The 15,148-nt window shown below is 34.5% G+C and overlaps 1 protein-coding gene across 2 annotated transcripts; it reads left to right on the forward strand.

Moving 5' to 3' along the window:
* Positions 1 to 1,439: 1,439 nt before the first annotated feature.
* Positions 1,440 to 14,726, forward strand: pou2af1 (POU class 2 homeobox associating factor 1). Of its 2 annotated transcripts, none has more exons than XM_026282570.1 (5): positions 1,440 to 1,541; positions 6,823 to 6,938; positions 12,621 to 12,663; positions 12,738 to 13,006; positions 13,100 to 14,726. In XM_026282570.1, the coding sequence occupies exons 3-5, from the start codon at positions 12,624 to 12,626 to the stop codon at positions 13,418 to 13,420; spliced, it is 630 nt and encodes a 209-aa protein (XP_026138355.1). In that variant the 5' UTR covers positions 1,440 to 1,541; positions 6,823 to 6,938; positions 12,621 to 12,623; the 3' UTR covers positions 13,421 to 14,726. The 2 variants fall into 2 exon arrangements, with proteins under 2 accessions (XP_026138355.1, XP_026138354.1); XM_026282569.1 differs by lacking the exon at positions 1,440 to 1,541 and adding an exon at positions 2,697 to 2,814.
* The last annotated feature ends 422 nt before the right edge of the window (positions 14,727 to 15,148 follow it).

The following is a 15,148-nucleotide window of genomic DNA, read 5'->3' on the forward strand; positions in this document are numbered from 1 at the left end:
GTAAAAGATTATTTTTTTTTCTTTTCATAAAAATGGTCTCATTATTGTTTTTTTCAAATTGGATTTTTAGATAGATAGATAGATAGATAGATAGATAGATAGATAGATAGATAGATAGATAGATAGATAGATAGATAGATAGATAGATAGATAGATAGATAGATAGATAGATTTGTAATACCTGTGTCATATCCATGTCATTATACAGAGTTGTGTCCTGATATGTCACAAAAACATGCCCACACGAACACAACAGACAAAACGGTGGGGGAGCATAAAAAAAAATTGGTATTGAATAACAATATAACAACATAAAAAATTTAAATAAGCAGAACAATAAATATAAGGCCATAAAAAGATTGGTCATCCAAACAAATATGTACATTAACATTACAGGTGTAAGAAAATGTGGTTTAAGATTAAGTAGACTATACCTTGGGGGAGGGATAGGGTTCCTACCGGAGGACTAATATACTCAGGCATTTAGAAATATTTCACTTTTATAAATGATCTAGAAGAGGACCAAAAGAGTTTTGTAGAAATTACCAGAAGTTCCTTTCATTGTCTGATTTTCTCTAGTTGGACAAAATAAAAATATCTTTAATCCATAAAGAAGTGGTAGAAGGTGTAGGCGATTTCCAATTTAGTAAAATTAAACACCTTTCCAGGAGTGTTACAAAAGCTTCTATTTATTTTTCTATATTGCCTACTTATATATATATATATTGATAATAAAAACATTTTAAACATTTTTCAACATCACTATAAAAGATTAACTACTTCTTTCCAAGATCTTGCCTTGTCTCATTATTTTTCAAAACTGCATTTTTAGCCTATAGATCACTAATGTGAACCTACTCCATCTTCAGACGGAGATCCGTAACTCTCGACCCCAGAGGCTGTTTTGTGGTATTTTCCCTCCTAGTAAAAGCAAATGAGTGTATGACAGTGACCTGCCTCCCCTCTGACCTCTTCATGCTATTGCTCTCCAGCGATGCTCCAGATGAAAGATGACAGATGATAAGACTTCACCGTTATGCTTGACACCTAAACCTGAAACCTAAACTGAAATTGTTCATTACGATGTTCATGTTGCCTGAAGCAACGCTTGTTACATCACTTCCCCTTTACTTTTAGTCACAACTTTCTAAGTAAACTAAGCTTGGTATAGCAATAAGTGATGTTAATACTGCATTCTGTCTAGAAAGAGGGGTTAGACAACACTTCTAAAGGTCAAAACCATATTTCCTCATCTGAAAGACCTTAGCGGCTCCAGTTTTGTGCTGGTAAAAACAATTTGTTTTTGCCAGAGTACTTCACGAAATGTTTCATGTACTGGAACATTGGCAGAAAGAAACAATGCTTTTTTTAATAACCCTTGTTCACTGAGGCCTAATAAAAACTGCTTCTTTGCATTGAGCACACACTGTAGTTTGCATTAGCGAATGCTTTCATGCATTAACCATTGGCACAGCGTGGTATCTCATTTATGCTTTGTTTCTCAATTGGAAGGAAGAGCTATCTTCGCACACATAGCTGAAGTAAGTATTTTTAGCTTTTTGTCTTTTCCCTCATTAATACGCCTTATGGAGAGACCTTTTCAAATATTGATGAGCCAAGAACTTTGAAGCCACCTCAAGAAATCCCTTTTGAGTCAGCTGTATTTTTGAATTGTGTGGTGTTGAAGTGAATACATTATAGTAAATTACAAGCAGATGCATTTGGTTGTCGGTATAAAAAGCTGTTCCTTGTTTTTGTTGCTGAGATGTGTGATTGTTTGTGTAATAATAGAAAGAACTAAGCTGAGAAAAGGAACATGATGAGCTTCATGGCTTGAGTGGTCAATGAAGCTCAAAGTGTGTGCAGGTGTTTCCCTTAAACACTAATAAATTGACTAGTGTGACAGTTTCGCATGGGTTACATCAATTCTCAGCAGCCTAATTTTGAATTTCGATTTCAACAACTGCAACCTGAAAGAAACTACACATGTTTATTGCTAAAAAGTAAATGTAATTCATATTTGAGATAATCATATAAGGCATATTTAATCACACATTAAACAACAGAGCATGGCGTGTAAACTTTGACATAACTGGTGCCTACAGACACCAACTATAAAAAAAAGTTAAAATATAATTAATTATTTTAGAAGATTTCAGTTTGTTGATTTTCAAAATGCAACACATTTTATTTGTGTGTTTTAGCTGTAAAATGATTGCTGATTTGCCTTTTCAATTAAATTAAATTAAATTAAATTAAATTAAATTAAATTAAATTAAATTAAATTAAATTAAATTAAATTAAATTAAATTAAATTAAATTAAATTAAATTAAATTAAAAAGAGTTTTAACAAAAAGAGTGAAAATAAAATAAAATAAAATAAAATGTTAATTTAGTAATTTCCAAGATACAAAACACTTTATTGGTGCATTAGTTGTAAAATGATTGTTTATCAGTAATTTTGTTCCTAATCGACAGAAGAAACCGATTGTACAGATGTGCTGCAAATTCTCCAGTTTACTCTCTACTTGTTTCCTTTGAAAGAGCAGCCATGAATATATACTTTGGAACTTACATAAGACACAATATACCGAAACTTTTACATTGTGATAAACTGGTGGTACTGAATTAATGTGGACTGCAGCTTCCCTTTGTGGTGACATCACTTGAAACTGCAATGCTGTTGCTTTTATAAGGCAGCCCACTCAAGCAGACACTGTACAATTATGAGATGATCTCAGGAAGTAAATAGAAAAAGTTTTTGACTAGATGCTATAAGAGTTTAGAGAATAAGACTGTGCACATGGGAAAATGTAAGTACAATTTCTGAATATCAAAACAATGTTTAGATTTGCACATTTCACATGCATTATGTTGCAGTATGCAAATTAACTTATTTACTTACTAAATGCACCGCAAAGGCATGATGCATCAACAAAATATATAGATTTTTTAAATTTCAATTTTCTTTAATTTAGGACGGAGTAAAAATATGCAAAACCTACTCAGCTCCTCTAACATTATAGATACGAATACAAATGAATCGTTGCTGTTGCCTTGTTGCCATGTTATCTGTTCTGATAAGTGGCGTGATTAATTAATAGCTTGGTGTTTGCCTTTTCATCATCAGCAGAGATTTGAATGTTTTATGATTTGACAATATAAATTTTCTCCTTCAGTAGTTAAAAATACCAGCTCTTTTGTTCTTTTCTTTTTTCTTCATCACAATGCAGTGAGGAAGGTATAGATTGCTATTAAGACGGATGTCAGATACATTAACATGCAGGCCCAGTCTTTGCCTATTTGACAAAAATCTAAATGTTCATTTTGGGGTCATCTTAAATAAATTAAATATGTCATGAAATAAATCATTGTACCAATTCTTTTTTTTTTTTTTTTGTCCTTCATGAAAAATGTTTCAGTACATGCTAGGTGGACAGAGAACGTGATTAAATTATATTGAGTATGGTAAAGTTCTCTGACTGATGTAAAGATACTTCTTGAATTTTTCATTATTGTATTTTTCAAATGAACCCCCCATAAAAAAAAAAAATATGACACTTGAATGTGCATCAGTAACAAGAAAAGTGTATGTTTAATTTGTGCTGAAACTGATAGTTAAAGTTAAAAAAAAAAAAAAAAAAAATGTTGAAAATTGAATGAAGGTTATTATTGTAAATTAAAACCATAAAAAAAAAAAATATATATATATATATATATATATATATATATATATATATATATATATATATATATACATATATATATATATATATATATATGTATATATATATATATATATATATGTATATATAATATATATATATATATATATATATATATATATATATATATATATATATATATATATATGGATGAGGGTTTTTATCGTTGAAGCAAAACTAAATAAAATTATAACTGATATATTCTTAAGTTGTCTAAATAAATATTTAATAGAAATGTAGTAAAAATAAAGTACATTTACTAAAACATAAATTATAAATATTAAGAAAAAATATCATAGTATCTTGTAACATGGTTTACAATATGTTAGGTGAACTGACTAACTAACTAACTAGCTAACTAACTAACGATTTTTAATTCCATTTTTTATTTTACATGCACATCGGTAGGGTTTATGAAATCTAGTTCCATAAATGCAAAAGAGCAGTAAGAAAGAAAGAAAAAAAGTAGCTCAAGTAAGAATTCTGTCGTGGCGTTTCTTCCACATTCCACATAATTTAAGAAGTGAAAGTGGATAGAAGTCAGAGTTGATATTTCAGGTCAACACATTTATTGCCAGTAAGTCCTGCTAGACTGATGGTTATTACTACTGATAGACCTCTTCCGAAATATGCATACCATTTCTGAAACCAGGCGTCCTGTGGAGTGGCCTAATCTTGATATGCAAAACCCTTCAATTGCCCTCCTCCTGAAAGGAAAGACTTCACAGCTGCATCGCTTCCTCTTTTTCAACTTTGTAAAATCATACTGTGCTTGTATTGCACAACTGTAGACCCCCTCGCAAAGTTCATCTGTAAATGTTGAGCAATGAATGCATAAATTACAAATCCCAAACAATCTCCACTGTATGAGAGCACAGCACCTTACTGAAAGGAATTTGTATTGTTTGCAGAATGACAATATAGTCGACATTTATTCAAGAAAAAAAGAGCCAATGGTTGTTTTGTTAGGGTTATGGATGGATACAGGGGGTTAGTTGGCGGCTTGTTCTAACAGAGATCAATGTGTGTCATGAATCTATGATGAATTTCTCAGAACAGGTACATTACTGATTCATTATTTGGTGATTAAACATTGAGGCTTTAGCCTTAAGAAGTAACAGTTGTGAGAGAATGGGGTGTGGAGTGTGTGAGAGACTTTTACACAGACAATGTTTAGCAAACACCTAAAGCGATATCAGATTTTCACATTAAAGGAACACGTTCAAGCATGTGTGACTCAATAATGAGTCGCAAATCGTGACTTGAGTGACTCCGTTATAAACTGACCAAATTTACTGCGGGTGCAGAAATAAAACCGCCAGAGTTTCGTTGAGGATCTTTCTAATCAACTTTCTTCTATTTTACTATTTTGATATATGAAGACAGTTAGGCAATCATACATCACCAAACAATCACACCTCCTTAAGTACACAGTGTGCACTGCAGGGTGCTTTCTTCAGAATTTACTGTTGGCCAGCAGCTGTGTCTGTGCAGATGCACACAGCTCCACTTATCATATCTCTTGAGAACCCCCCTGTTTCTGTACATAGCAAATATATCTTTAAGATGCACTGTTAGAATCAATCACTTTATCGCCTCTTGAAGTGCATAGTTATAGCAACTTTGCTTAACCGTAATTCTGTAGAATAATTCTGTCAGCTTCATGTGAAAAAATGGTAACACTTTACAATGAAGTTCAGTTCATTAACTTCCATTTAGAAATCATGACCTAACAACGCTTCTTTACTGATTAATCAATGCAACTGTTCTTTAAGTCACAAATTTTCTTAATAAATGATAAATTAATGTTGTTAATTGAACAAAATTAATGTTATTTAAAATGTATCAGTAAATGTAGAAATTAGCATTATAAAAAAATATAAAAGCTTGGAGCCAGTATAATTATATATATATATATATATATATATATATATATATTCACTTTTATATTATACTTTTATTCAGCAAGGACACTTTATATTGATCAAAAGTGACCTGAAAGACAATTAATGTTTTACTTTTTTTTTTAATCCTGAATTTTTTTTATTAAAGCTTCCACAAAAAATATAAAAAATATATAAAGTTTTCAACACTGATAATAAGAATTGTTTCTTGAACATCTATTCAGCATATTAGATGATTTCTGAAGTATAATTACAATGAAGACTGAAGTAATGATGGTGAAAATTCAGCTTTGCATGTTACCATCTTTACTGTATTTTTCAATGAAATAAATCCAGCCATAGTGAGCATGAGCCCAAAATGCTTTAAAATTCTTATACAGACCCCAAACTTTTAAATGGCTGTATACACCGGGGTGCTCATGTTACATGTTAATGTAATTAATTCATTTATTTACTGCATTATTTTAGTGCTTTGTGTGAATATGTGCTCCAGCAGAGATGCAGACATTATATAAGTTATAAGAGTGGGGCCAGCATCAGCCTGGAGAGAAACAGTCCTGCAGAGATAATAAAAACTCAGCTCCCTGTTGCTTTCTAACCCATTAGAACTTGATTAGCTTTTTCAGACGTGTTTGATTGGTTTTGTTCTGACAGTGAATTATACAGGACTCCTGTTTTCTCTTTTGGAAATCACGTGGAGTTTAAGAGTATAAAATCAGTTTTTATAAAATATGATACAGATCATGTGGCATATGAGGACACAGGCAAGTTTACATTTAATGTAAACGTAATTTAACATAGTAACATCTGACCTGCTGCTTTATTTGAATAGATTAGGAAGAGGGATTTGTATAATTATATCTGCAAATAAGCTGATTTCATTCTCACTCAGACTTACCACGTCCACACTATTCACTAATGGCTGAAATTGTTCAAGAAAGCAAGAGTTTGAGTGATTGTTCTCTTACAGTAGCTTTGTACATCAGATTACACAATACAAAAAAGACGAAAGGTCCCAATAAAAGAGATATCTTTTGAGTGAATGAAACTTTCAACACTTTCAGCCACACCTTGTTTAACTTGGCACAGACAAAAAATCCGTACGTCTCAAAGGATTTTTTTTTTTTTTGTATGCTTGTCATGAGGTGTGCTCATATCTGCGTTTTTTTTTTTTTGTTTTTTTTTTGTACAGCACTGTCAGAGGCATCCACATCCAAGCCGTACCAGGGAGTGAGAGTCAAAGACCCTGTGAAGGAGCTGCTGCGGAGAAAAAGAGGAAATGCTGCCAGAACAACACCCCCCACCGCAGTAGGAACTAGAGCACACATGTGCACGCATACGCATTCAATAAGACACGCTTTTGATTGTGAAAACTGTCCTTTAACAATATATAATTTGTTATTCATTCATGTCCTAGCTTGTTTTTTTTTTTTCTTCATCTAATCCATCCAATGCACAATGCTGATATCCAAATATGGGACTGCAAAAGATTATATATGAAAAAAGAGGGCCTCAGGCTTAAAATATGGCTAATTGTTTGGTTGGAGTCATTTAGGGAACAGTTTACCACCAAAAAAATGTTGCTCCAAACCTGTAGGAGATTCTTTCTTCTGTGGAACACAAAAGAATAAACTTTTAAGAATGCTGAATGCCAAAACAATTTGGTTGCCATTCATTTGCACTGTAAAAAAAAAAAAAAAAACACACATTTCCCAGAGACATTTCTCTAAATTTCTTCCTTTACATTCCACAGAAGACAATGTAGTACAGGTTTGGAATTATGTGAGGTTGAGTAAATGATGACAGAACAATCCCTTTAATAGCTATTGTTAATATGACAAACACCAGTCTTACTATCACTTACTAATGACTGGCTGAATAACGGAGCCCAGGAGGACTGAAAACTCTCAAACTGATTATAGGATTGCAAAAGATTGCATGGACTTGTTAAGATGAGCTCAATTTAAAAATGATAGGAACTCTGTTTAAATTTAATTTTAAAGGACAAGAATGTTAAAATTCCACAAAAAAATCCTGTTAAAGGGTTATTTCACCCAAAAATGAAAATTCTGTCATGAAGTACTCACCCTCTTGCCATTCCAAACCCGAAAAGACCTTCATTCATCTCCGGAACACAAATGAAGATATTTTTGATTAAATCCGAGAGCACCTTTTTTGTGGGCCGTGAATATATCAGTTCTGTTGCACTTTATGCAGGGTCAAAAAGCTCTCCGATTTCCTCAAAAATATATTCATTTGTGTTTTGAACATGAAAAAAAAAAAAGGTTTTACATCATAAGGGTGAGTAATTAATGAAATACATTTTCGGGTGAACTATACCTTTAAATGGCTTTAAAAATTGAATCTATAGTTCATTAACATTACTTACTGCACTAGAAATCATAAACTAACAATGTTTCTTTACAGATTTATTAATCTACTGGTCATTGAGCATATTTGTACAGAAAATATGAATGGTTTTTATATTGAAATGTTAAAAAAAGCATCAGTGTATATAGAAATGAAAATGTAGTTGTGAAAGAAAAGAGGAGCTTGGGGGCTTTAAACGTCTCTTATCGTTCAGTTAGTGTCACTTGACTGGAATTGTTCATAGTGTGAGGTCAGTTCAGGGCACTTGAAGCTGGCTGAATATCAGACCCCCAGAAAACTCTTACATTTATTAGGGGATAGCAAAAATGCACAATCAATGTCTGCTTGAATATTACTCGCCATTACTGAGTGTAGAAAGACAGACTCTCCAAACTCCAAGGGGATTTTGGTCTTATATAATCCAGGTGTTTTTCCATGACCGTTAAACTATTCCCCCATATAGCCAGAGGGGTTGGGCATAGGGCCTATGCAAATCCGTTTGTGGGTCTGCCAAGAGGCTTGCCTACCAACCTTCTAATTATACCTGACAACACATGAAAACAAAAACACACACTCTCAGCAGCCTCTTTCTCACATTAAAATCACATAAAAATGAGTTGAACTCTGTATGAAGCCACCTTATGTTTGTTATAATGCCATCCTGATTGTTTACAGATGCTTTTTAAGTTATTCTGCAGAAACTGATGACACTTGAGTGAGTATTAGCTTCCCAAGTGGCATTATGGCAATAAGTGAAACCACACACAAGAACTAAACCTGCTCTTATTTGCATCTGTCACAGTACATTAGGGCTAGCTAGGTTATCTGTAAGCCAGCCCCTCCATGAGCTCTCTGACATTTCAATCAACAACTGTCTCAGTTTGAAGATCTGCCATTGTTGGGTTGGGGACCACAGAAAGAAACGTCTTGATCCAAACTACCAGGTGTAGGTCTTAAACAAAAGTCCCTATCATCTGTTTAAGTGGAATTTAAGTGGAAGATCTTGCCCTGACATGTAAATCGTTTTACAAAGGAATCACATTGTGCCACACCTTAATTATTTTTGATCTGTTGTGTAAAAATAATGTATAGCCAGCAGGTCATTGTTATTATAAAAAAAAAATTAAAAAAAATGATCTTGAGGATAATTGCCTGAACATTACGCTGTTTGCTAGTTCTACTTGTGACTGCTTAACAAGTACATACATATGTGGATATATAAATGTAGATTAATTTAATGCATGTTGTTGCTGTTTTAAGTGTTTTCTTGTCTTCAATGTACTCTTGGAGACCTTAGTTTCTTCTTATCAAATATGCTTATCATAAAAGGAAAACTTTTAAAGAAAATGTTTTTAGCTTTGTTTGAACCAAGGCTAAGTATTTGTTGTTGCCATGTTTTCTGGACAATACTCACTGAGATCCCAAACCTGATTGTAGTAAAAGGTCCAAACATTTTCCTGGGATTAGATCCAGTTATTGAGCCCTCAGGGTGGAATACTAAGTATTTGTCTCTGTAAAGAAACAAGAACAAGTGTGTGTTCTACTTATACTTGAGTGAACAATTTACCATTCATTCAGTATGCCTTACGTTTTTATTTTCCAGAACTTCACGTGTTTACACATATAAATATTTTCACAGTAAAACATCCAAACAAGTCGGTGCCATATTGTGTGCGGCATTCATGGCTCTTTCTTGATCCTGTTCCTCTCTTTCTTCTATCCCTTCCTGTCTCTCAGAAAAAAGCTTATATATATATATATATATATATATATATATATATATATATATATATATATATATATATATATATATATATATATATATATATTTACAGTATAACAGTATATGCATACACAACCCCAATTCCAGGATGCTTTGTAAAATGCAGTTAAATCAAGAATCTGTGATTTGGTAATGGTCTTTAACTTTTATTTAATTGACAAAAGTACAAAGAAAATATTTCTTACCTGTGTAAATGTATTTTGTAAATATGAACAAATTTCTAATTTGATGGCTGCAACACTCAAAAAATGTTGAAACAGAGGCAAAATAAAAGTGAAAAGGTTATAGAACATTGAAGTGTTTTGAAACAGTACAGTACAGATTCACAGTATGCCGGTGTCTTGGTAACAGGAGCATCTCAGTCTTTGCAAGCAAAGCTTTATCATGGCTCATCACTTTATGCAAAATTTCATGAGAGAAGCATCAAGCAAATCAAAAATCACATTTCGCAATGCAAAATTGCAAAGAATGTAGGTCCTTCAGCAATTACCACATGTAATATTGGAAATAAAAATTCACAAATCACAGTACATATAGGGCAAGGCAGGAAACCTCAGTTGAATGTGCTTGACCATTGAGCCCTTAGATGGCATTGTACAATCAATCAATCAATCACCTTTATTTATATAGTGCTTTAAACAAAATACATTGCGCCAAAGCACTGAACAACATTCATTTGGAAAACAGTGTCTCAATAATGCAAAATGATAGTTAAAGGCAGTTCATCATTGAATTCAGTTATGTCATCTCTGTTCAGTTGAAATAGTGTCTGTTTTAATTTGCAATCAAGTCAATGATATCGCTGTAGATGAAGTGACCCCAACTAAGCAAGCCAGAGGCGACAGCGGCAAGGAACCGAAACTCCATCGGTGACAGAATGGAGAAAAAAACCTTGGGAGAAACCAGGCTCAGTTGGGGGGCCAGTTCTCCTCTGACCAGACGAAACCAGTAGTTCAATTCCAGGCTGCAGCAAAGTCAGATTGTGCAGAAGAATCATCTGTTTCCTGTGGTCTTGTCCTGGTGCTCCTCTGAGACAAAGTCTTTACAGGGGATCTGTATCTGGGCTCTAGTTGTCTTGGTCTCCGCTGTCTTTCAGGGCAGTAGAGGTCCTTTCTAGGTGCTGATCCATCATCTGGTCTGGATACGTACTGGATCCGGGTGACTGCAGTGACCCTCTGATCTGGACACAGACTGGATCTGGTGGCCACGGTGACCTCGGAACAAGAGAGAAACAGACAAATATTAGCGTAGATGCCATTCTTCTAATGATGTAGAAAGTACGGTGTTATGTGAAGTGTTCCGGTTCCAGTTTACCTAATTAATGCAGCCTAAAAATCCTTTAACGGATTTGGATATTAAAAGCATATTAGTATGTTATGTGTATGCCAGGTTAAAGAGATGGGTCTTTAATCTAGATTTAAACTGCAAGAGTGTGTCTGCCTCCCGAACAATGTTAGGTAGGTTATTCCAGAGTTTAGGCGCCAAATAGGAAAAGGATCTGCCGCCCGCAGTTGATTTTGATATTCTAGGTATTATCAAATTGCCTGAGTTTTGAGAACGTAGCGGACGTAGAGGAGTATAATGTAAAAGGAGCTCATTCAAATACTGAGGTGCTAAACCATTCAGGGCTTTATAAGTAATAAGCAATATTTTAAAAAGTAACCATCATGGGCTCAGAAGAATTTCAGAAAACTGCTGTCACTTAACAGTCTGCTGCTGCACCAAGAAATGCAACTTGAATCTCTGTTACTCTAAAAGAAAGCTTTAATTCTGTGCAGTGATGCTGCCGGGTTCTCTGGACCAGAGTTCAACTCAGACAGTCAAAAATACAGTGGAAATATGTGTTGTGCTCAGATGAGTCTATATTTCAACTTGTTTCTGGGAAAAAAATTGAGTTCTCAGTCCCAAAAACCTAAGGGACCATCCAGACTTTCATCAGCAACAGATGCAAAGCAAAACATCTATCATGATATGGGGGTGCAGCAGAGCAAACAGCATGGGTGACTGGCTTATGTGCGACAGTACTATTGACATGGAGGCATATACTGGAATTGTACAGAGAAATATACTGACATCAAGATGATTTCTTTCACGGAAAGTCCATGGTAATTAGATCAAGACAATCCCAGCTCTCATTCTGCATGTGCTACAACAGTGTGGTTAGAGACAAAATAAATGTGCTAGACTGGCCTACCTACGTACAGTCCAGATCTGACTCATATTGAAAAATGTGTGACCAGTCATGAAAAGGAGAATCAGACAATGACAACAAAACTTAAAAAAACTAGTATCCTAAATTCCCAAACAATGAAAAACTGTAATTAAAAGGAAGGTTGATGTAACATCAGTTAAACATGTTAAACGTGCCTCTGTCCCAGCTTTTTCAAAGTGTGTTGCAACCATCACAATCAAAATTTGTTTATATTGACATAAAAAAATGTAAAAAGCTGGTCATTAAAATTTTTTTTTTTTTTCATATTCTTGAATTCTTGGCATTTCACAAAACTATTCTGGAATTGGGGTTGTATGCACACACACACACACACAGACAGGGACAGTCCAATCGCACTATGAGGGGGTCCTGCATCAAACTGACTGTAGGGGACCAGCTCACTTCCTACTAAGGAAACTAACAAACTATAAACTAAGAAAATAACAAAACTAACAAGATTTTTATAAATTTTTCAGAAAACAAGACTTGATATTAAATCACTTTGCTTCTCTTGAGTCAAGAATATTTAGATATTTACACTAGAAAAGATGAAAAAAACTAAGATAATGATTTTTATATAGTTTAATAAAAGAAAATAACCAATTAAATGGGATACTTTTTTCAGGTAATGGTTCCCAGCAGCACTCTGCCATCGTACACACATGCTGGTAAGTAACATATGAACTTTTTTTGGTCACTGATCAATGCAAATATTTTTCATGCTTATTTTCCTCTCTGAAAGGGTCTTCCAGCTTTGTAGAAGCCAACCAGTGCAGCCTAAATGATTCATTAGTAGATGTCAGTGGGCTCTGCACAGGATGGATTGCCCAGACCACTGGCACAACTGCCCTTCAGCCTCTGAGTCACTGGAGTACTCCAGACCAACACCACGACCCTGCCGTACCACCCCATACAGATATGTATGTCCAGCCGATCTGTCCCAGCTACACTGTGGTGGGCCCTTCTCCTATGCTGACGTTTACACACACACCTCTCTTCACTAACCTTGCGGTGAGCCACAGAGTGACACTAAGCCACTATTAGTTAATAGCTAATATTTTCAGTGTCTGGAGATGTTAACTCATCTCTTATCTGGTTCCCTAGACCATGAGCACTTCCAGCTCATCCCTGCCTCAGGTGGAGGTCCCGGACTCCTCCTTGACATACATTCCTTGGGCTCAGCCTTTATCCACCATCTCCGGCTCCGTCGTGCAGGCCCACTCGATGCCAACAGCCATGGCGGCTCCCCAGCTCTTCCCAGTGCCTCTGACCTTGCCAGTAATCTCACCAGAACCTGAGCCTCAGCAGGTGGAGACTCCCCAGGCCCCAGAGGGCACTCTGGCCCTTGAGAAACTGCTGGAAGAAGATGAGGGCCAAAAAGAACCCTACATCTGCAACTCCTCGCTTTTTTCAGAAGACATTTAAGATATTTGCATAAACACTCTTTTTGTGCATCTTCTTAAAATACAGGAGCATTTAGTACAGCATTTTGGCATCTCTTATGAAAAAACTACTGTGCAAAATGAAGGTTCCAAAAGGGTGTTTTTGCAATGATGCCATAGAAGGACCATTTTTGGTGAAAAAAAAAAAAAACACTTCCAATGACCAGTTCCTAAAAGAACCATATAAAATTCTAAATAAACCTTTTTATCACTATAAAAAAACTTTTCTGCTGTTTTCTGTTCAAGGTTCTTCTCAGAACCATTGATGCCTATAAAGAAACTTTATTTTTAGGAGTGTGAAGGGATATACTCTTTAAAATAAAGGTTCTGTATTCGAATCTATGTTTCCATTAAGAACCTTTAACATCCTTGGAACCTTTCCATTCTACAAAAGGTTCTTTATAGTCGAAAAAAAAGGTTCTAAAATGAAAGTGTCTTTGGAGACCTTAAAATTTTTCTCTTTTGGAACCTTTATTTTTAAGCTCAGTCAATTCAAGTCAACTTTATTTTTATAGTGCTTTACACAAGTTGGTTGTTTCAAAGCAGCTTCAAAGTATTAATCAGAACCAAGAGAAACTATGATGCAAACATCAACAATTATAATTAAAATTATGCTGTAAAGCAACTCTAACAAAACAATAGTGTCATATATAGCTCCAGTCAGTTCAGTGTAGATTCAGTACAGTTCAAAAATTGTGTCAAGTTCATCCATTATGAAAAAAGTATAATACAAGAAAAGGTCACGTCAGTTCAGAGTCAGTTCACTTTTTTGATGTTGCAAAGTGAAGTGGCTCTACAGAGGACAATAGTGTCATTATTCAGCTCAAATAAGTTCAAGTTTTGGTCTCATAGTGCCAGAGCTGTCGATAATATCACTGTATTGAGAGTGTAGATTAATCTCTGTTTTAGCTGGATTATGTAGCTTCAATAAAAAAAATATAAATGAAAAAAATGCAGAATTCTGTAACCTGTTTACAGTGGTTAAAATGCTAACATTTACAGAGTTCTGTTCCTTCTTTACAGTTCATTAAAATATCAGTTAGAATTAGAAAGCCAGAAGTTTTCTGAAAGTTGGAGAAATCCCCTGTGGATGTTATCATTTTATCTACCCGTGTCCTTAACCTGCAGGCTTAGTTGTCTCTCAAGTTAACACCTTCTTTAATGAGATGTTTGAATAAGGGTCTGCTCTGCGCACACTCTACCATGATATCTGCTTCTTTAGAGGTTCTGTAAATGACATTTCCTAGTCAAACAGGTACGACAATAAAGCGAACATGCATTTGCAAACAGGTGTGTGTGATTTTTTTTTTTTTTATGTTGGGGGTTGTGTGTATGTGTGTGGGAATGTGACTGATGTTTTTGAATTACTACCATATGGTTTTTATTGATCTTAAACACTGTTTGTATTTTTTCAATCAAATTGAAAATTGCATTCATTGTGTTGCCAGTAATAACTATGCTTCTCCAATTTAGCACAGAATCTCAGCAACAAGCCAGGATCTAAGTGAAGCAAATCTTTTAAGAAAAAAAGATCAAAAAGATACTAGTGAAGGGTATTCATGAATATTTTGTGTTCTCGACGTGACAAATTAACAAAAGATTCGGAAGGTTAAGTAATTATTTATGTAATATCAGGGACATGCTGTGTGTATCTAGGCAAAAGCATTAGCACTTGCCTTTCCAAAAGATGCATTTAGGATCTTTAAAATTA

The sequence above is a fragment of the Carassius auratus genome, chromosome 15, assembly GCF_003368295.1.
Source record: "Carassius auratus strain Wakin chromosome 15, ASM336829v1, whole genome shotgun sequence".
In the NCBI taxonomy this organism is placed as follows: domain Eukaryota; kingdom Metazoa; phylum Chordata; class Actinopteri; order Cypriniformes; family Cyprinidae; genus Carassius; species Carassius auratus.

Bases quoted from the DNA above. Each gene is read 5' to 3' on its own strand.
- pou2af1 (XM_026282569.1), top strand. The intron at 12,664-12,737 runs GTAAGTAACATA...CCTCTCTGAAAG, and splicing joins GCCATCGTACACACATGCTG to GGTCTTCCAGCTTTGTAGAA. The intron at 13,007-13,099 runs GTGAGCCACAGA...CTGGTTCCCTAG, and splicing joins CTCTCTTCACTAACCTTGCG to ACCATGAGCACTTCCAGCTC.